Source organism: Euleptes europaea, chromosome 3 (genome assembly GCF_029931775.1).
Source record: "Euleptes europaea isolate rEulEur1 chromosome 3, rEulEur1.hap1, whole genome shotgun sequence".
Classification (NCBI taxonomy): domain Eukaryota; kingdom Metazoa; phylum Chordata; class Lepidosauria; order Squamata; family Sphaerodactylidae; genus Euleptes; species Euleptes europaea.
In genome coordinates, this window is record NC_079314.1 from 6,007,801 (window position 1) to 6,028,621 (window position 20,821).

At 48.4% G+C, this 20,821-nt stretch overlaps 1 protein-coding gene across 1 annotated transcript in view; it reads left to right on the forward strand.

The window, feature by feature from the left end:
* RYR1 (ryanodine receptor 1) overlaps window positions 1-20,821 on the forward strand; it is a 223,826-nt gene that overhangs the window by 38,885 nt on the left and 164,120 nt on the right. The window contains exons 4-13 of the mRNA XM_056847594.1: window positions 2,060-2,134; window positions 5,040-5,118; window positions 6,178-6,290; window positions 6,815-6,908; window positions 7,662-7,758; window positions 10,952-11,026; window positions 11,205-11,361; window positions 11,900-12,064; window positions 17,918-18,039; window positions 19,081-19,267. Of these exons, the coding sequence (XP_056703572.1) occupies window positions 2,060-2,134; window positions 5,040-5,118; window positions 6,178-6,290; window positions 6,815-6,908; window positions 7,662-7,758; window positions 10,952-11,026; window positions 11,205-11,361; window positions 11,900-12,064; window positions 17,918-18,039; window positions 19,081-19,267 (1,164 nt within the window). The remainder of the gene's footprint in view (window positions 1-2,059; window positions 2,135-5,039; window positions 5,119-6,177; window positions 6,291-6,814; window positions 6,909-7,661; window positions 7,759-10,951; window positions 11,027-11,204; window positions 11,362-11,899; window positions 12,065-17,917; window positions 18,040-19,080; window positions 19,268-20,821) is intronic.

Here is a 20,821-nt window from a genome sequence, read left to right on the forward strand (position 1 = left end):
TGGGATATGTTATCAGATCTTGGGAAAACTGAAGCTTTTGCTACAATAAAAAAGCGTATCAAAGAGATTGATTATGAGAGCACATCTTTTCATGCTCATCTCAGTTTTTCGGAATACCACCACCATGTGGTTTGCCTGCCTATACCTACTTTTTGACAATTCCTCGTCTCTCTAGAGCCTTCTTTCTAGCTAGATTAAATGCTAACCCTTCAATGGTTATGCAAGGCAGAATTTTGAATTAACCATACTCGGAAAGGACTTGTCTGTGCTCCTCTGGCTCATTAGCTCATGTGCTCTTGGAATGCCATTTCTATGAGGACCTTAGAGCACGATATATATCTCCTCTTTTTATACATAAATTCAATGCCTCTGTGTTTGATATAATGCCCTTTTTATTAAGTGAAAGGGATCCCAAGGCTACATGGGCAGTGGCAAAATTTATCTCAGTCCTTATATCCCCCAAACATTAGATTAAAAACTATGCTGCTCAAGATCAATAGATCAAGGAGCTTCTAAGGAATAAAGGAAAGGAATTCCCAGAGAAGCAGTGGGTGACCCTCCTCCCTTGTTGTTCAGCTCTGTCACATCTGGGCATTGTGGGGGTCTCTCTTCAGGGGGGTAATATTGAAACAAGGCAGACAATCCCTCAAGAAACCTTTAATTATGAATTAAAATGGCCAGCACACTTTATTTTTGACACCCTAAAAGTAGATCTTTTGATTTGAAGCATGTAATGGGTCTCCAGTCAGGAGGACAGGAAAGGAAACACAGAATTTAATCTTGTCATCTGGTCCAAGTATTTATGATCATATATATATATGGCAGTGATAGAATTGAATCATGAATTACCATATGTATATGTATGGTCTAACGGTTATAACCATATATGTTGCAGTCATGTGAATCATACAATAATGACCATAGGTACTTATAATAACAGTATGATTTGAGTACTGATGGTGAATTGTATTGGGATATATACATGCGCAAGAGTGATTGCTTGTCTGAGTAAATATCATATTTACTGTAGCAATGTGACCCAGGCAGTTATGACCATATATATTGTAGTGGTCTACCTGCTGAACGTATGTATGTACACACCCGCACACACATACATATTCTGCTAACATCAGTCTTGTTCTTAATTGCTGCATGATCCAGTGCTGATAGGATGGCGGGGATGTGCCATGTAACGGACTCAGAATCTGCAATTCTTGTTTTTGGCTTGGCTAATGTTCTCTGTATATGGTGAGAGGGAAGTTTTTACGGAAGTCTTCCAAGAAAGATCTTCTTCTGATGTCTCTGGGTATGACTGTAAATGTGCACCGAAGACCGGGAACCCCTTTCACATCAGACATCCTCCTCCCTACGTGTGTTTGAAGAGTTGTATTCTTGGCTGGCCCCTTCTGAGGCCAATAATCATTTGCCCTACTCAAAGCAGCTGTTCCTCTTCCTTATTCCTGCTTGGGTCCCTTGGAAGAAATCTCCCAGAAGAAATACCTCCTTAAAGGAAAAGTTCTCTGCAAGTTGAATACCTCTGGCTCATTGGGTGGAGTCAGACTACCATTTCCCAAGGGGTATGTGCCCACTTGGAAAGCCCAATAGGTGTGTTGCTCCCAAGCACTGAGGAAGGTGTTTCCACACATCAGGTTCAGTTGTGTGATGAAATATTTGCCTGTTTCTACCTGTCCCCAGGTTTCTTCCAGAATGTTCCTGGGCTGGTTTCTTAACATCTGCTTTAAACTTGGGGCAGCCGAGCAGGTTTGCTTGGGTCAAATTCGAGTTTTCATTGTTTTCTCTTATGTCCTCCTTGTCCAATTGTGAGTCCAGCAGGTGCTCCACTGGCCTTTATTTCTCCGTGGGCTTCTGAGTCGCCACCCGTGAAGTATGGAACCCAGTGAGATACCAAAAAGGACATTCCTTGACCCCTTAAATTGAAGGAGTCAGTGGCCTGTATTGTTGTGGGGTGGGTCAGAGGGGGTCACGGAGGACGTTCTGCCACAGGGACAGCTGAATTCACTGCCTGACTTGTGTTTCTCTTTTGCCTTATCGTTCCCAGTCTTCACAAGGTGGCGGACACCGGACTCTGCTCTATGGACACGCTATTCTCCTCCGGCATTCCCACAGTGGCATGGTGAGACGGGGTTGGGGGTGAGGTCCTTGGGTACACTGCAGAGGGAAGGGGCGTGCCAGGATTGCTTGGAAACTTGGGGTGCGGAGCATTGCAGGTTGTTGTCTCAGGAGACTGGTACAGGAATGGTGTGGCTCCGACTGAGCTGGGTTTTTTTGTTTTGTTTTTTAAAAAAACCTCCATCCTTGAGCCAGGCAGATTTATTTTCAAGCATGCGTCATATGTTCTCCTCCAAGGATGCGGAAACTGTAAGGAATCCAGAAAGGGGTTTTTAGGAGGTGGGTGGCTCTCTCAGCCAAGAAGGTGTCAAACACCGAAAGGGCTGAGAGGTGGCCTGGAGTCCAAATTTAAGTTCTAAGTCAAGGAGCTGAGGTCATTTGGGGTGGGGCAATACTGGCTGTACTTTCCTTGTGTGCCAACATTCCTATGAAGGCTGTGTGTGAGTGAGTGTGTGTGTGTGGACTGGCTGCTCTTTTAGTATCATGTGTGTTTGCACTATACTTCCAGCTGCTGGACCCTCTCTCTTGCTAACAGCCTCGGCAGGGTTTCATTTGATCAGTGGTAGCTCAGTGTTAAGTTACTGCTGGAGGCTCCACAGTGGGAGGAGAGGAACTGCCGTGCCAGACCCAGGTCCCTCAGGGGAAACATTCTTCCTCCAGTCAAAAATATTTGGGACACTTGCAAACAAAGCCTGCAGGGACATCCTCTTCTCCTGCTGCCTGTTTCCACCATCTGGTTCTCAGAGGTACACTGCCTTCCATCATGGAAGTTCCATTTAGCTGTCCTAGCTAATGGCCATGCTGTAGCCCTGCTTTTTCAATGAATTGTCAGCAATTTTCAGTTAGGATGTTTGAAAAAAGACAGTGGAGGTGACACTGGAACGGAACATAACTACTTTGGTCCTCCTGGGATAGAAATGGTTGGCTAGGCTGTACTTTTAAACCATAAAGAAAAGGGCGCAGGGTCTTGTGTCTGGTTTCTTTAGCAAGGATGCATTTGAGTGGTATGCCCAGGTCATGGGAATAATTCTGCCCCACCCCACCCCGCATCCCTATGGGGGAAAACCCCTATTTGACTTCGAGAAATGCTGAAAACAGGAAGTTCCAAACTGCACGGAAGTGAACCCTACTTGTTTTCCAGTAGAATGTCCTCCATATGCCCTCCCTTGGCATAAAGGGATACCCTTTTTTTAAAAAATGGTGTAGAAATAAAGCAATGGGGAATAGCAATATTGTAACACTCCTGCAGCATCTGAATGAGCAGTACAGAAATGGGGTATCTTACTACTGATGTTAAGAAAATAAAAACATAAGAGCCCTGCTGGCTCAGACCAGTGGCCCATCTGATCCAGCATCCTTTCTCAAACAGTGGCCATCCAGTTCCTCTGGAGGTCCAACAGGCTGAGGACTTCCCCCGATGATACCTCCTGGGATTCAGCAGTTGACTGCCTCTGAATGTGGAGGCTCCCTTTAATCACCACAGCTAGCAGCTCCTGATGGACCTGTCCTCCATGAATCTGTCTAATTCCCTTTTAAAGCTGTCTATACCTGTGGCCGAGAGCCAGCGTGGTGTAGTGGTTGAGGTTTCGAAACCCAGGTTTGAATCCCCACTCACGCCATGGAAGCTTCATGGGTGACCTTGGGCCAGTTACACACACTCAGCCCTGACCATGACTAGTATTTGAACAGGAGACCTCCAAGGAATAACAGCACAGAGGCAGGCAATGGCAAACCACCTCCAAATGTCTCTTGTCTTGAAAAACCTACGGGGTTGCCATAAGTCAGCTGTGACTTGATGGAGAAAAAAATACCTGTGGCCATCACTCTAGCAGCAAGTTTATGCAGGGATAAATAAACAAGCCTTCGACAATATTTTAAACAACTGCTACTTGGAAAAGTTGGGGTTCAGTGTACCCCCTGCAAGGGAAGCCTGAGTGTCCCTTCATTTGTTACAAAATCCCTAGGTGGAAGAAGGCATTTCTGTGTCTGAAAATATACTACTCGCTTGGACGCACCCACACAGGCCTCGTGTTTTTTGTTCAACCAGCTCAGTGACTTGCAGGGATTCAGGAAGAGAAGATGTCCCAACATCTGTATCCTGGGGGGGAGAGGCTTTGGTTCTATGGTCAAGCACCTGCTTGCCATGCAGAAGGTCCCAGGTTCAATCCCCAGCATCTCCAGTTAAATAGGACCAGGCAGTAGGGGATGTGAAAGACCTCTGCCTGAGACCCTGGAGAGCGGCTGCCAATCTGAGTACACAATACTGGCCTTGATGGACCAATGGTCTGGTTTGGTATAAGGCAGCTTGATGTGTTTGTGGCCATTGATGCACGGCTGTTTCCTCGCGGTCACCCTGCTAACTACTTCAGGGCTTTGCTTTGATTATGCTTGCATTTTCCGACCGTCAGAGGTCACCTCGCTCTTCCCCTGTGTTTTGCCCGCGTTTTCTGGATTCGTGTTTAGCCAGCATCAAGAAAACACGGGGTGGGGGGGGGGACATGTGGGGAGAGCAAGGCAACCTCTGATGTTCGGAAAATGCAAGTATAATCAAAGCAAAGCCCAGAAGACGTTGGCAGGGTGACCACGAGGAAACAGCCATGCATAAATGGCCCGTGTGAGAACCTTATAACTGGAGATGCTAGGGATTGAACCTGGGACCTTCTGCATGCCAAGCAAGTGCTCTGTCATCAAGCCATATCCCTTTCATTTGTTCTCTGTGTGTGTTCTGGAACACAGTGTCTATTTTTTTCAGGCTATTATGACTGTCTAGATACATTTAGGTAATTATGTGTGTGTTTGTTCGTTTAACCTGCAAATTTTCAGAGTGGGCTTTAGGGTTTTTTCCTTCTCTTTTGTGGTTAAGAATTTGAAAGAATGTTTTTGGTCTTCTTTCCTTCCCCATCTTTTAGTATTTAAGCTGCCTAACCACATCCCGCTCCTTGACAGATAAGCTTGCCTTTGATGTGGGCCTCCAGGAAGATGCAACAGGTATGTGGGAAAGGCCACGGAAGTGGTGGTTGTGCACAGAATGAGCTCTTCATATCTTAATCAGAATTCCAAGCTGCACAATAAAGAAGTCTTAGGATGGTGGTGCCCAGAACTGTGTTTTAAAATACAGAATTCTGCATCCAGACAAGGGAAGTTCTGTACCAACTAGAATGGAATTCTGTAACCTGCATAAATCATGCAAATTGAGCCAGCTCTCTTTTGATTTGCATGTTTTTTAATGCATCTGCTAATCATGGAGACAGGCAAGGATCTACACGCAGACTGAAAATTCCACACCCAAGTGATGACCGTCTTATTCAGCCACTCTGCTGACTTCTAAGGTTTCAGCAGCCATAGCCCACACATTTTCAGGCCAAAATTTGAGTCCAATAGCACTGCAGAGGCCAACAAAATTTTCCAGGGTATAAGCTTTTGTGAGTCAAAGTTCATTTTGTCAGATACCTGATCAAGTATCTGAGGCAGTGAGCTTTGACTCAGGAAAGCTTATACCCTGAAAAAACTTTGTGGATCTCTAAGGTGCTGCTAACAGGACCTGGATGGCCCAGGCTAGCCCAGTCTCACCAGGTCTCAGAAGCTAGGCAAGGTCGGCCCTGGTCAGTCCTTGGGTGGGAGACCTCCAAGGAAGTACAGGGTTGCTATGCAGGGGCAGGCAGTGGCAGAACCACCTCTGATCCTCTCTTGCCTTGGAAACTGTACAGGGCTGCCATCAGACTCCTGCAACTTGATGGCACTTTCCATCATGAAGGAGCTACTGGCCTTGAATTTTATCCTTTTCCTACAGACTGCTACCCACCTGAAACATTTCAAAGCATATCTTTGTAGGCATATGGGCTAGAATCTTGCTTTAAAAAAAAACAGCAATGAAAACGACCCTTCTCATTACCTGGTACTATGATCTGTGCTCCTGCAGAATTGCGGCACACGCATAACCCTGGCCACGCCCTCTCTGTCGAGCTGGAAAGGGTCCTGTTCCCTGGGGCTGCCTTCCCTTTCCCTCTGCTTGCTCACAGCCAGCCAACCTTTCTCTGCTGTTGCCAGGGGAAGCCTGTTGGTGGACCATCCACCCTGCCTCCAAGCAGCGCTCTGAAGGGGAGAAGGTGCGGGTCGGTGATGACCTCATCCTTGTCAGCGTCTCCTCTGAGCGGTACCTGGTGAGTGTGTTCGTGTGTGTGATTGCAGCTGAATCGGGAACGGTTTCAGAGCATCTCTGTCTAGTCACGTCCCTTTTCTTTCTCACTTGTCAGATTTAACCCCAAAACTTGAAGCAGGAAGCAATACCTCCCCCCCTCCAATGAATGCCCCCTTTTCTTACTGACCCAATCTTAAAGACAAAGGCAACTAAAGTCTTGCTAACGTGGCTGGGCTTTTCTCCCTTTTCCTGCCTGCTCTTCTCATCATACCTACTACGTGATTTTTCAAAGGCCTGAAAATTAGGGCCCTTTAATCCGGAAGACTTTTCTCTTCTGAGAACCCCCCTTTCTCTCGCCCACTTGTGTGCAGGTTTATTGTGGTTCAGGTTGTCTCCACATGCTCAGAGGCACTCTATTGTTGATTCAGAAGTCTCAGGGCTGAGGCCTTATGCTGAAAACATATTGAATCTTGCACCCCCTGATCTTTCCCCTCAACCGCCTTCGCAAATTTCCTTTTCCTCACCAATTTCTTTACTGTTCTCCAGCACCTGTCTACAGCCAGTGGAGAGCTTCAAGCCGATGCGTCCTTCATGCAGACACTATGGAACATGAACCCCATCTGCTCAGGCTGTGAGGAAGGTGTGTAATTATTCTTTCCACCCCCACCCACCCTTACTTTGGACCACCTCGTGTGAAGGCCAGTAATTCCCAAACCCCGTCCTATGAGAGAAATACATGTGTTAAATATTTACAGGGCATCTGAGAGTCCAAAGGGCCCGTTTTGTACACAAACCCCAAGTGATCAGCTTCTTGCCATTTTCCTCCCTCTAAGGAAGGAAGGAAGGCATTCTCCCTATACTGCTGGATCCCATAGCAAGATCCCATAGTGACCCCCCACAACCTCAGTACTTAGACCAAGCGTCCCCAACCTTTTTGTGCCTGTGGGCACCTTTGGAATTCTGACACAGTGTGGTGGACACAGCCACAAAATGGCTGCCACAGGAGGTGGAGCCAGCCGCCCCTTACCTTCAGTCACACAGTGAAGATCCTTGTGCTGTGGTGGCAGCTGCTGCCAAAGCAACATTTTTAAAAATCAGCACAGCCAATCAAATCTCCAGTGGCCAATCAGAAGCTTTGTTGAGCAGAAGCCCCACTTGGCCCCGCTCACTTTCTAAAAACACTAAAAGGTGTTGACGGACACTGTGGCACCCACAGCCACCATGTTGGGGTCCTTGACCTAGACAGGTTCATATGGGAAGAGATGGTACGGTGGCCTTACCTTAAGTTGTTTAGGGTCGAAATGTGTGCTAGATGATTCTTCCCCCCACACACCTCGTTCATGCTCCCAAGTCAATATCCCCTTCTAGTCACTCACTTTCCCCATCTGCGCAGGATATGTGACTGGCGGGCACGTCATGCGTCTCTTCCATGGCCACATGGATGAGTGCCTCACCATCTCCACCACGGACCAGAATGAAGATCAGCGCAGGTGGGTTTTTTGGGTTTTTTAGAAACTTTAATTTACTGTTCAACCATACATACCAAATATACTCCAAATATACAAATATTCCTGCATTTGCAGCACAGTTGGGTTATGTTTGCACAGTGCTTTGCAGAGACAGAGGACTTTGAAAAAAAGCACCCCCTGCTTCATGAGATCAACACGACGGGAGATCTTTGTGTATTTAGGCTGTCTGAAGAAGGCAAGGCAGGATAGAAATGCTTCATATTAAATCAAGTAAATAAATTATGCCCAAGTCTCCCTGTTCATGTTTCAAGGAAGAGTGGGGGATCTAGGTTCTATCAAAAATAGAATTTGTGGGGGATCCAAGCCCCTCCCTGCGCTCTTTTCTGGCCTCGGCTCTTCTTCCAATCTGGCTCCAATGCCAAAAGTAAGCTGAACTGCAAGAGAAACTCTGAAAGCGGCAAAGAACAGTGAGGTTACCAGCACAGGTACCCTATTTGGCAGGCCTAAACTTCCTTTACCCATGCACACACAGACATCTTACCTTTAATTTTGGACATACTCAGGTCACAACTAATTCATGGGAACCCCAGGACCATGGGGTTTTCAAGGCAAGAGACGTAACGAGGTGATTGACACGGACTTCCCTGATGTGCCTAGTCTCAAGTTTTGAGAAGGAAGAGACAGGGAGAGTCCTAGTAGGAGGAATCTGGGTGAGTTGGGCCACAGGAGAGGTGGGTTTTGAGAACTGAACAGTACCCTCCTTCTATCTGGGTCTGCACATGGTGTGGAGAGGGAAGGAGGGGAGGGGACACCCACCTAGCCAGCCAAATCAATCCTGATGATCAGTGGGAGTGACAGATGTCACAGCCGGATTGCCCTGACATCCTTTTGACAAGTGAAAGGTGGCCCCTGGCCTTCTTTTCTTCTTCATCCCTTTTCTTCATGCTCTTTCCCACATGCCCCCTTAATTCAGAGTTGCCACTGTTCTCTGGAGGGGGTGGCACATTGGGATGCAATCCTGAATATTATCTATCTAATGCAGGGGTGGGGAACCTTTTTCCTGCCAAGGGCCATTTGCACATTTATGACATCATTCAGGAGCCATACCAGGTGTAGATCTCCTGGTGGGGGGGGGGGAAGAGGCTAGGGTTGCCAGGTCTCCAGCCACCACCTCGAGGTTGGCAACCCCAGGGGAGGCCACACAGAGAAGGCCTGCAGGGTGCCCCCACTCCCCCCTCCCAGGTGGAAGGGCAGCCAGCAGTGGGCCCGAGCAAACGAGGTGCCAGGGGGGTGCAGCCCACAGTCGATCGGCAAGGGAGGAAGGAAAACAGAGAAAGAGGAAAAGGAAGGGAGGGAGAGAAATGGAGAAAGAAATGGAGAGAGAGGGAGAAAGAAAGAAAAGGACAGAGGGAGACAAAGAAGAGGATGGAGGGAGACAAAGAAGAGGATGGAGGGAGACAAAGAAAAGGACGAAGGGAGACAAAGAAAGAGACAGAAAAAGAGGGAGAGAAAGGAGAAAGAGTGACAGAAAAAGAGGAAGAAAAGAGAGAAAAGCCTTCCCCAACACACACACACACACGCTGGCCCCGCGTGACTGGGCCCCAGCCTCTCCTGCCCCCACACACACATACATACACACACACTCACACACACACACACACACACACACCTGGAGGTGCACAGAGCCCCGCGCGACCGGGCCCCAGTCTCCATGCCCTTTCCTCCCCAGTCTACAAAAGGGCCCCCCTGAAGCCCGATCGGCTCCTGCATATGCTCTGTCACCGGGAGCCGCCAGCCTTTTCCCCCCTCCCTCTCGCTGCTCAACAGCCAACAGTTGGCGAGAGGAGGTCCAAAGGGCGCTGCAGCGCCGCTGTAAGCCGTGGCGCCAGGAACACCCTCTGGGAGGGCCGCCCTGCGCCCCACCTCTGCAGCAGGGCCCCGGAGCTCCTGAGGGCCACAAAAAATGTCCTCGGGGGCCGCATACGGCCCCGGGGCCTGAGGTTCCCCACCCCTGATCTAATGTTTATTGTGTACCTGTTCCGAGGAGCGAAGGGCAGTGTGTCCCTTCCTAACACATGCAACAGAGTTCCACAGGGCCTGTAAGAACGAGATGTTCCGCCAGCCCTAGGGTTGAGGGCAAGCAACAGTTTCCAACATCTCTGGCCTCCCTTCCTGTTCCCCTAGCTGCTTATTTATTAGATCTTCTATAGGGGACCCTGACTGCTTCCTGGGCCAGGTGTAGCCCTGTGCGCCAGTAAACGAGCACCATCTGATGTTTATTTAGAGATAGTCTGGTTTTAGCTGCGGTAATTTTTGTACGTTTTATTGTGTTTCATGGTGTTTTTATCTGATGTTAGCCACCCTAAGCCTGGCTTCAGCCAGAAGAAAGAGCAGGATATAAGTCTAAATATATATAAAAACAGTCCCATGGTGTAGGTTAGGCTGGGGATTTGAACCCAGGTCTCTCTGATAAAAGCTCAGTGCACTAGTTCTTGCACCATACTGGCTGCCCTCCTGCCACACTTCTAAAAGCAAACACCACCTAAACTGTTAGCAGCCAAAAATAAGATAGGATAATAGGAAGAGTGCCTGAACTCCCTAGAAGCTAAAATTACCAAACAGAGGCTGTCGTACTTTGGTCACATTATGAAGAAGAAGAAGAAGAAGAGTTGGTTTTTATACCCCGCTTTTCTCTACCTTTAAGGAATCTCAAAGCGGCTTACAATCACCTTCCCTTCCTCTCCCCACAACAGACACCTTGTGAGGTAGGTGGGGCTGAGAGAGTTCAGAGGGAACTGCGAGTGGCCCAAAGTTACCCATCAGGCTTCTTGTGTAGGAGTGGGGAACTGAAACTGGTTCTCCATATTAGAGTCTACCACTCTTAACCACTACACCACGCTGGCTCTTGAGAAGACAAGAGTCACTGGAAAAGACAACCATGCTAGGAAAAACTGAGGGCAGCAGGGAAAGATGAAGACCCAACATGAGATAGATGGACTCAATCAAGGAAGCCAACAGCCCTCACTCTGCAAGACCTGAGCAAGGTTCTTAAGGATAGGATGTTTTGGAGGTAGTTAATTCATAGGGTCGCTATAAGTCGGAAGTGACTTTAATGCACATAACACACACACAAATAGAAAGCGTGTCTCACCTGTGTTTCTTGCTTGAGGAGGAGTCATCCAAGGTAATTTTTTTCCTCCCCCCCCCCCTGCAGACTGGTGAACTACGAAGGTGGCGCCATCTGTTCTCAGGCTCGTTCCCTCTGGCGCTTGGAGCCCTTGCGCATCAGGTAGGCCAGGCGTCTGTTACGCTTTCTAACTTCGTGTTGACTTGGAATCTTTGAGTCTTGCAACTAAGGGTGCAGTACCTTACGTTTCAGTTTGTGGGTGACATGGGAGAATTGCGGCTCTAGAACCAGCAACGTACCGTATTTCTTTGAGTCACGGGCCTCCTTCTTATCCCGACAGCTGGAGCGGCAGTCATATGAAGTGGGGCCAGCCCTTCCGCGTCCGTCACGTCACCACAGGCCGCTACTTGGCGCTGACTGAGGAGAAGGGTCTGGTTGTGGTGGACGCTGAAAAGGCCCACACCAAGGCGACAGCTTTTTGCTTCCGTATCTCCAAGGTGAGAAGTGTTCCTCTAGATCAGAGGTCCCCAACCTTTTTTAGCCTGCGGGCACATTTAGAATTCTGACACCGGGTGGTGAGCGCAGTTATAAAATGGCTGCCGCACGAGGCGGAGCTAACTACTCATACGAAGCCAGTGCAGGGGAGAAGAGGAGGAATTTTAAAAATGACGGGTGCCTTCGTGGCCATGGGCACCATGTTGGGGACCCCTAATGTTGCAAGTGGCTGCAATGCCAGTCCAGGAGTCCAGGGTGAAAAAGTACTCTTTCTTCCACACACACACCCAGGATGGGAAAGAATCTTGTCTTATGCAAGGAAGAAGTAGAGAAGGCAGCGAAAGGAATCCTGTGGATGCACCCATATGAGGCGGCGGGGGGATACACCTGGAGCCAGTGTGCTGTAGTGGTTAGCGTTTGGCCTAGGACAAGGGAGGACAAGGTTCGAATCTCTACTCGGGATCTAACTACACCACACGTTGTTCCGAGACCGTCTCTTGGCCTACCCCAGGTACCCTTTTCTTCTTCCCTTCCTTTTAGGAAAAGCTGGATGTGGCTCCAAAGCGAGATGTGGAGGGGATGGGAGCCCCCGAGATCAAATACGGCGAGTCCATGTGCTTTGTGCAGCACGTTGACAGCGGCCTCTGGGTGACCTACGCGGCAGCCGACGCCAAGGCGTTACGCCTAGGGCTGCTCAAAAGAAGGGTGAGTTCTTGGCTGGCCAGTGGCTCTGCAGCCAAGCAGTCATGTGGGGTTGCTCAGACAGAGGAGTGTGGCCTGCTTCATAGGACCGGCAGGAACGCAGCTCGCTCCTTGTGTCACCTGATCCCTGTGGAGTTGATGGCTGCAATACCACCCATGGCCACCTGCAATGGTGGCAATACAGGGCAGAGGAAGATGGGCTAGCAGTTCCCTGCACTTGTTTGCATGTTGGGCGCAGACACAAAATGACTGCCACGAAACAGCTGCTGCAGCTGACATAAGAAAAGCCCTGCTGGATCAGACCAAGGCCCATCAGGGCAAGCAGTCTGTTCACACAGTGGCCAACCAGGTGCCTCTAGGAAGCCCACAAACAAGACGACTGCAGCAGCACCATCCTGCCTATGCTCCGCAGCACCTAATATATTTGGGATGCTCCTCTGATCCTGGAGAGAATAGGTATGCATCATGACTAGCAGGTATGCATCATGACTAGTAGCCATGAATAGCCCTCTCCTCCATGAACATGTCCACTCCCCTCTTAAAGCCTTCCAAGTTAGCAGCCATCACCACATCCTGGGGCAGGGAGTTCCACAATTGCACTATGTGCTGTGTGAAGAAATACTTCCTTTTATCTGTTTTGAATCTCTCACCCTCCAGCTTCAGCAGATGATCCTGCGTTCTAGTATTATGAGAGAGGGAGAAAAGCTTCTCCCTGTTCACTCTCTCCAAACCATGCATAATTTTATAGACCTCTATCATGTCTCCCCGTAGCCACCTTCTTTCCAAGCTAAACAGCCCTAAGTGTTTTAACCACTCCTCATAGGGCTGTTGCACTAGCCCCCTGATCATTTTGGTCGCTCTTTTTTGCACCTTCTCAAGCTGTGCAACATCATTTTTTAGGTGTGGTGACCAGAACTGTACACAGTATTCCAAGTGTGGTCTCACCATAGATTTGGACAAGGGCAGTATGATAGCAGTAGTTTTATTCTCTATTCCTCATCTAATTATGGCCAGCATGCAATTTGTCTTTTTCACAGCATCCGCCCACTACCACCCCAAGATCCCTTTCTTGGTCTGTCACTGCCAGCACAGATCCCATCAGTGTATACGTGAAGCTGGGATTCTTTGCCCCAATCATAGGCGTAAACTATGGGGAGGCTGAGAGGCTCAGTTACAATGGCACCAGTGCCCACATGAGGGGCTCAGTTACAATGGTACCAGAAGCACAGTCCTGTCCTGCCTTCCTGTTGTACCATATTACAATTTCTGTGATTCTTTGGGTCTTTGTTCCTGTTTGCTAGTATGTATTTGTGTGTATATTGAGAAAAGCACTGCTGACAATTTTAGCAACAGTAAGGTACCTTGCCTGTCAGTGCATTGTACTGTTCAGTGAAGTACAGGCTCTTGTAAAGCTTGAGGAGCCAAGAGCACTTTATGTTCACTGTTTTTCTCATGTTGTGAATAGGGTTGTGCAAAAAAAAAAAAAAAAATTGGTAAATTTTGGGTTCGGGTTTATTGGGCCAAAAGTGTTTAAACACTTTCAGCAGGCGGAGAACATAACTCTGAGACACTTTTGCCCCACTAGGTGGACTGTTAGAGAAGCTTCCTTACTGTCAGTGGATTCAAATTATAGGGAGTTGATTCAGTTCTTTGAGAATGTATCATATGAAAGGCCCTGCTGGATCAGACCGAGGGCCATCAAGTACAGCAGTCTGTTCACACAGTGGCCAAACCAGGTTCCTCTAGGAAGCCCACAAGCAAGACAATTGCAGCAGCATTTACCCTGCCTGTGTTCCACAGTACTTAATATAATAGGCATGCTCTTCTGATACTAGAGAGAATAGGTAGGCATCATGACTAGTATTCATTTTGACGAGTAGCCATGGATAGCCCTATCTTCCATGAACATGGCCACTCCCTTCTAGGGATGAATACTGTCTGGTCCCTGTGAGTTGTTAGTTTGCAGTTTGTCTAGAAGTTCTAGGACTTCCTGCCTTGTTAACACTATTTGCCCCAGTTCCTCATTCTCCCCTCCCCAAAACCTCTGTTCAGGAGAAGGTATCTGCCCTATATCTTCAACAGTGAAGACAGATGAGAAGAATTCATTTAGTTTCTCAGCAATCTCTTTATCCTCCCTTAGTGTTCCTTTACTCCCATTGTCATCCAATGGTCCAACCGCTTCACTAGCTGGTTTCCTACTCCTAATGTACTTAAAGAATTTCTTATTGTTTGTTTTGATGTGTTTTGCGATATGTCCCTCAAAATCTTTTTTTGCATCTCTAATTGTTTGCTTGCATTTCCTTTGTGCCAGTTTGTGTTTGCCTCGTTTGGCAATCCTTCCAGTCTCTGAAGGAAGCCTTTTTTTCTCTAATAGCTTCCTTCACCTTACCCGTTAGCCATGGTGGTGACCTCTTGGATTTATTACCACCTTGCCTGACCTGTGGTATACAATCTAGCTGAGCGTCTAGTAATGTGGACTTGAGTAACCCCCAAGCCTTTTCCAGAGATTTAACCCCCCTAACTTCCTCTTTACCAGGTTTCTCATTTTAGAGAAGTTCCCTCTTTTAAAGTCAAAGCTAATTGTGTGGGATTTCCCAGTCACTTTCCCACTTACATATAAATTAAATTTGATGCCATTGTGGTCACTATTGCCAACTGACTCAACTATATCCACATCCTGCAGTAAGTCACTGGCAGCACCATAGAGTATTAAGTCCAGGATCGCCTCCCCTCTGGTTGGGTCTATGACCAACTGTTCGAGGGCACAGTCATTTAGGATGTCTAAAAATGTTATCTCTTTGGCTTGACTGGAGCATACATTTATCCAGTCAATATGAGGGTAGTTAAAGTCTCCCATTATTACTACTTCATTACCTTTACATGCTTCCCTATTTTCATTCCCCATCTCAAGGTCACCCTGAGCCTTTTGGTAAGGGCCGATAGAACGTCCCCAGTACTAAATTACCTTTGGGGCCCGGAATCATCACCCATAAGGATTCTGTGGACGAGTCTGCCCTTTTTATGGTTTCTAACTTATTAGACACGATGCCTTCCTTGATAGACATAGCAACACCTCCTCCAATACGCCCTTCTCTGTCATTTCTATACAGTTTCTAACCAGGGATGACCGTATCTCACTGGTTCTCTCCCCTCCACCAGGTTTCTGTAATGCTCACTATATCTATTTTCTCTTAAAACTATGCACTCTAACTCCCCCATTTCTACCATTAGCATAGAAACACCTCCACCCTGTCTCGACTTGCCTGGCATGTGTCCTTGGGCATCCTTAGGTGGCTATCCTGCTTTTTTTTAACCATCCACTTTCATGTCTATTCCATTCCCATGTGGGCAATCTGAAGCAATTTTCCCTTTGTTCATGTGCATTGAGTCTGCCTGAACCGGATGCTTCTCAGCTCCTGTCGGCTTTCCCCCCAGGTTCAGTTTAAAAGCTGCTCTGCCACCTTTTTTATGTTACGCGCCAGCAGTTTGGTTCCATCCTGGTTCAAGTGGAGCCCATCACTTTTGTATGTGTGTGTTTAAAGTGCCGTCAAGTCGCATCCGACTCATGGCGACCCCTTATGGGGTTTTCAAGGCAAGAGACTAACAGAGGTGGTTTGCCAGTGCCTTCCTCTGCACAGCAACCCTGGTATTCCTTGGTGGTCTCCCATCCAAATACTAACCAGGGCTGACCCTGCTTAGCTTCTGAGATCTGACGAGATCAGGCTAGCCTGGGCCATCCAGGTCAGGGCTCACTTTTGTTTAGGCCCGGCTTATCCCAAAATGTTGCCCAGTTCCTTACAAATCTAAAATCCTCCTCCCTGCACCACTGTCTCATCTACACATTGAGACTCCCCAACTGTTCCTGCCTAGCTGGTCCTGCACGTGAAACAGGTAGCATTTCTGAGAAAGCTACCTTGGAGGTCCTGGCTTTTAGTCTCCTGCCTAGCAACCTAAATTTGGATTCCAAGACCTCTGGACTACACTTCCCCACATCGTTGGTGCCAGCGTGCACCATGACCACGGGCTTCTCCCCAGCACTACCTACCAGACTACCTATATGATGGGTAATGTCCGCAACCTTCGCACCAGCCAGGCAAGTCACCATGCGGTCCATGCACCCTCTAGAAACCCAGCTATCTACATTCCTAAGGATTGAATCTCCCACTACAAGAAGCCCCCCTCCCCTCAGAGGCATATCCTCTGTACGAGAATATACCTGTTCATCCACCAAGGAAGAGGTCCCTTCTAAGGTACCACATCCCCTTACCTCAGTGAGATGACCTCCTTCCCCAAACGTTCCATCATCCGAGACTGGCAGGTTGCCGTCACCCTGGGACTGGGATGCGACTATTTCATCCCTGGAGTCCTTACTCTCCTCTCTCTGCCTGCCTCAGCTCATCCAGTTGAGCTACCTTGGTCTCAAGGAAGTGAACTCGCTTCCTGAGATCCAGGAGCTCCCTGCACCGAGTACACACCCTCGACTTCTGTCCAGCAGGCAGATAGTCACACATGTGACACTCCATGCAGCACACTGGATAGCCCCCCGACCCCTGCTGGCTTTCTATCTTCATAATTGGTATTTTATTAATGTATTTATTATTTTATTATTCTTAGGTGTTTTAACCCTGGAAACGAAAGCAGCCTGCCCTTTATGCCCTGCTCTCTTCCTGTACCAAATAAGAACTGAGTGCCAAAGCTTCAATCACACAGTGAAGATCCTTGTGTTTTGGGGGCAGCTGCTGCCAAAGAGACAGAAAATCTGTACAGCCAATCAAATCTCCAATGGCCAATCAAAAGCCTTGCTGGGCAAAATCCCTACTTGGCCCTGCTTACTTCCTAAAAATACTTGATGGGTGCCAGGAAAGGGGTTGGTGGGGGTCATGGCAACCACAGGCCCCACGTTGGGGGATCCCTAGTGCAGACAGTTAGGTGCCTCAGTCCTCAGTTTTGAGATCATTGGGACCTTATGATTTAGGTCTTTCTTAAACGTCTGTCTTAACAACGTACAACCAGTGCTGGATTGTGACACTTCCCTCGCTAAGGCACTGGGGGGGTTGACCCTTTCTTGCTTACAGACAGCCTGCTAACCTAAAACAAGTTATCACCTGCAATGATAAACTTCTTGCCGGCAGCATGGACTCGGGTACCAAGGCCTGCAACAAACCAGGGTGCCAACTTTGCTCTCGTGTAGATCCTAGCAACACCATCACTGGGCCCAGCAACGTCAGCCATGCTATCTTAGGTTCATATGCCTGTTCATCTTCTTATGCCATCACGTGCCAGCAATGCCCTTCCACCCTCTTCATTGGACAAAATAGCCAGTCTTTGCAACAAAGATTAAATGGACATAAGTCTGACATCAGAAGCCACAGCATTCAGAAACCAGTGGGGGGGAACATTTTAACCTTCCAGGACATTCAGTTGCTGATTTAAGAGTAGCAGTTCTCTTACAAAGGGATTTCAAAGGGATACTAGAAAGAGAGACTGCTGAATTACAACTATAATAATGAAACTCAAGACTATTCATTCTCCTGAATTGAATAGAGAGCTGGGATTCCTGTCTCACTACCAATGCTAATTTCTCCACACCTGCTACCCCTCTATATATCGCACCTAATCCAATCACGTCTGCTAATGCCATTTACTTGGTTTTGACATTTACATTGCCGTTGTGTGTCTAATTCACTCTTCTCTTCTTAAGGATAGATGGACTCACATTCTAGCTGAATCTGAAGAAGTGAGCTGTGGCTCACGCAAGCTCATACCCAGCCAGAAATTTTGTTAGTCTTTAAGGTGCAACTGGACTCTTGCTCTTTTCTACTGCTAGTAACATCTGTCTGATTGCCAACCTCACAGGCCATCTTGCACCAGGAAGGACACATGGATGATGCGCTCTCATTGACCCGCTGCCAGCATGAGGAATCACAAGCCGCACGGATGATTTACAGCACTTCTGGCCTCTACAACCAATTCATCAAGTGGGTGCTTCTAGGAAAATGAGAAATTTAATTCATTTGAGTTGCACATCGTCTTCCGTGTATGCAAACAGGCTAAGAGCCAGATGTTTCCTGTTGCCTGTCGATGATACACTCACACACCCCTCATCCATTGTCTGCTGTGTTTGCAAACATTCGGTAATGTCCAAATATAATTGCTGTGGGAGAGATTCTAATGTTGACATCTCATAAAGAGAGAATGGGGGGGTCAGTTTGGCTAGAAGTGAAATTCTAGGCCTAGGAACAAAAGAAAGCAAAAGGAAGATGGGGGAAGCTCTCTGTGTCTAACATGGGGGTTCCCAACCTTTTTGAGCCTGCAGGCGCCTTTGGAATTCTGACACAGGGTGGTGGGCGTAACCCCAAAATGGCCGTTGCAGGCGGTGGAGCCAATTGCAAATAGTGAGGTTATGTAAAACTCTAAAAGTAACTTGTCAACATATTTAGGCAGAAGCTCGGTTTAACAGTATGCCTTTTAAAATGAACATACTGTTTTAAAATATTTTCTTGAATCTATACATACAGGTTACCTTCAGTCACTCAGTGAATATCCTTATTCTGTGATGGCAGCTGCCCCCAAAGCAACATTTTCAAAAAATCTATTCACCCAATCAGAAGCACTCTTGGCCAAAAGCCCCATTTGACCCCACCCACTTGCTAAAAGCAGTGGGTGGGTGCCAGGAAAGGTTTTGACAGACACCATTATGCTCACGAGCACCATGTTGGGGACCCCTAGTCTAGCAATAGGTGGGGGCTTTGTGTTTCTGACAATATTCATTCATTCATTCATTCATTCATTCATTCATTCATTCATTCATTCATTGGGTTCCACCAGGCCAGGGCCAGAGCTGAGAACAGCCCTGGCTCTAGTTGAGGACAGCCGGACATTATGCAGGTATGGCGGCCGAGCCTGTGGGTTAGGTGTCAGAGTCCCACAAGCATTCGCAGCCACCAAGTTTATTGAGCGTCCTCCCTTTCCCCCTGCTCTCTGCGGCCATTTTCAGCTCTCTTCTGTCCCTCTTCCAGGGGCCTGGACACACTGAGCGGGAAGACCAAGTCGAGCAGCCCCGTGACTCTTCCCATCGATGGGATGATTCTCAGTTTGCAGGATCTGATCAACTACTTCCAGCACCCCGAAGAAGAGCTGCAGCACGAAGAGAAACAGACCAAGCTCCGGTCGCTGAAAAACAGGCAAAACCTCTTCCAGGAGGAGGTGAGCCACCGGCGCTGAGCCCAAGGGGAGGGCCACGGCATGGTGCTGCGTCGCAACGAGCAGAGGCTGTGCTTGATAGAAGGCTGGACGCTGAAGGTCTGCCAGGCCCAGGCTGACAGCAAAAGGCTGTGGGAATGCCCTGGCCCCTGCTGCTTCTGGTGGTGGTGGTCAGTTGCCCTGACCCTCTCTGGCCAGGACTATGGACAGCTGTATCTGGAAGCAGGCCTGAGGTGGGCGTTGCCCACTCAGGGTCTGGGGGTAAGTTGCTAGACTTGGTACTGGAGACTTGACCCTGGAGTTTGGATTGGGTCCAGGATAGGGTTGCCAGGTGGCTGGTTCCGGTGGGCAATTGTCCACCAATCCCCCTGGCTGCAAGGAGTGGCGACACGATTATGTCACTTCTAGGTTAACCATCAGAAGTGCTGCATTGCGACGGGATGCATTGCTACGGGATGCACCCGGAAGTGACGTAATTGCGCCCTGCGCGGCTGCACATGCAGGATCCCTGCCCCGGGTCTGCCGCAAAAACCTCTCGCTGGTGGAGAGGGGGAACCTGGCAACCCTAGTCCAGGGTGAAGGCTCAACCTTCAAGCTGCTCTCCTCCTCCCTCCTACAATCAGTGGGGGCTAATGTTGCAGACCCTTCATCTGTTCTAGCCCCAAAGAGGGCTGAAAGACCCTCTTGGTTTCAGGTAGCTTGTTAAGCTGGGCTGAGCCCCCTTGACACTACTAAATGTGAGCACTTGTTCTTGAGAAAAAGTTTGGTTGCCTGTATTTGCTGGTTTAACTCAATGTTGACTTTGCTCATTGAGTGACAGTGGCCGTTTATGCATAGCTGCATCCTCGTGGTCATCCTGCTGAAGTCTTTGGGGCTTTGCTTTGATTATGCTTGCATTTTCTGACTGTCAGAGGACACCTCCATTTTCCCGTGCGTTTCTGTGCGTTTTGCCCGCGTTTTCTGGATTTGTGTTTGGCCAGCATCCAGAAAACGTGTGGAAATGCGCGGGGAAAGCAAGGTGACCTCTGATGGTCAGAAAATGCAAGCGTAATTAAAGCAAAGCTCCAAAGTAGTTGGTGGGGTGACTGCGAGGAAGCAGCCGTGCATAAATAGCCATTATGTCAGCTTCTGCGAGGCAACCAGGTTTTAAAGCTGGGGGAGGATGCAAAAGTTTGTCTTGTTTAGCTAAAGGCCCTCCAACATAGCCTCTGCTGAAACCTCACCCTCATACTTCTCTTGCTGTGTCCATCTTGACCCTTTGCTCCCCCGGCCCTGTTGGCTGACCTGCTGTGATGTGACAGTGGGGGCTTTGTACGGTTTGTTTGCCTGCATTTGAATAGCAGCCTTGATTCACCAGGCAGCACACCAAGAACTTAAGCTGGGTCAGACCAGAGGCCCACCAAGTCCAGCATGCTGTTCACACTGTGGCCATCCAGCTACCTCTAAGAAGCCCACAAGAAGGATGACTTCAACAGCATCCTCCCCGCTGTGCTCCCTGGCAACTGATTTTAAAGAGGCGTACTGCCTGTAGTACTAGAGCGAGTGGACATCGATTCT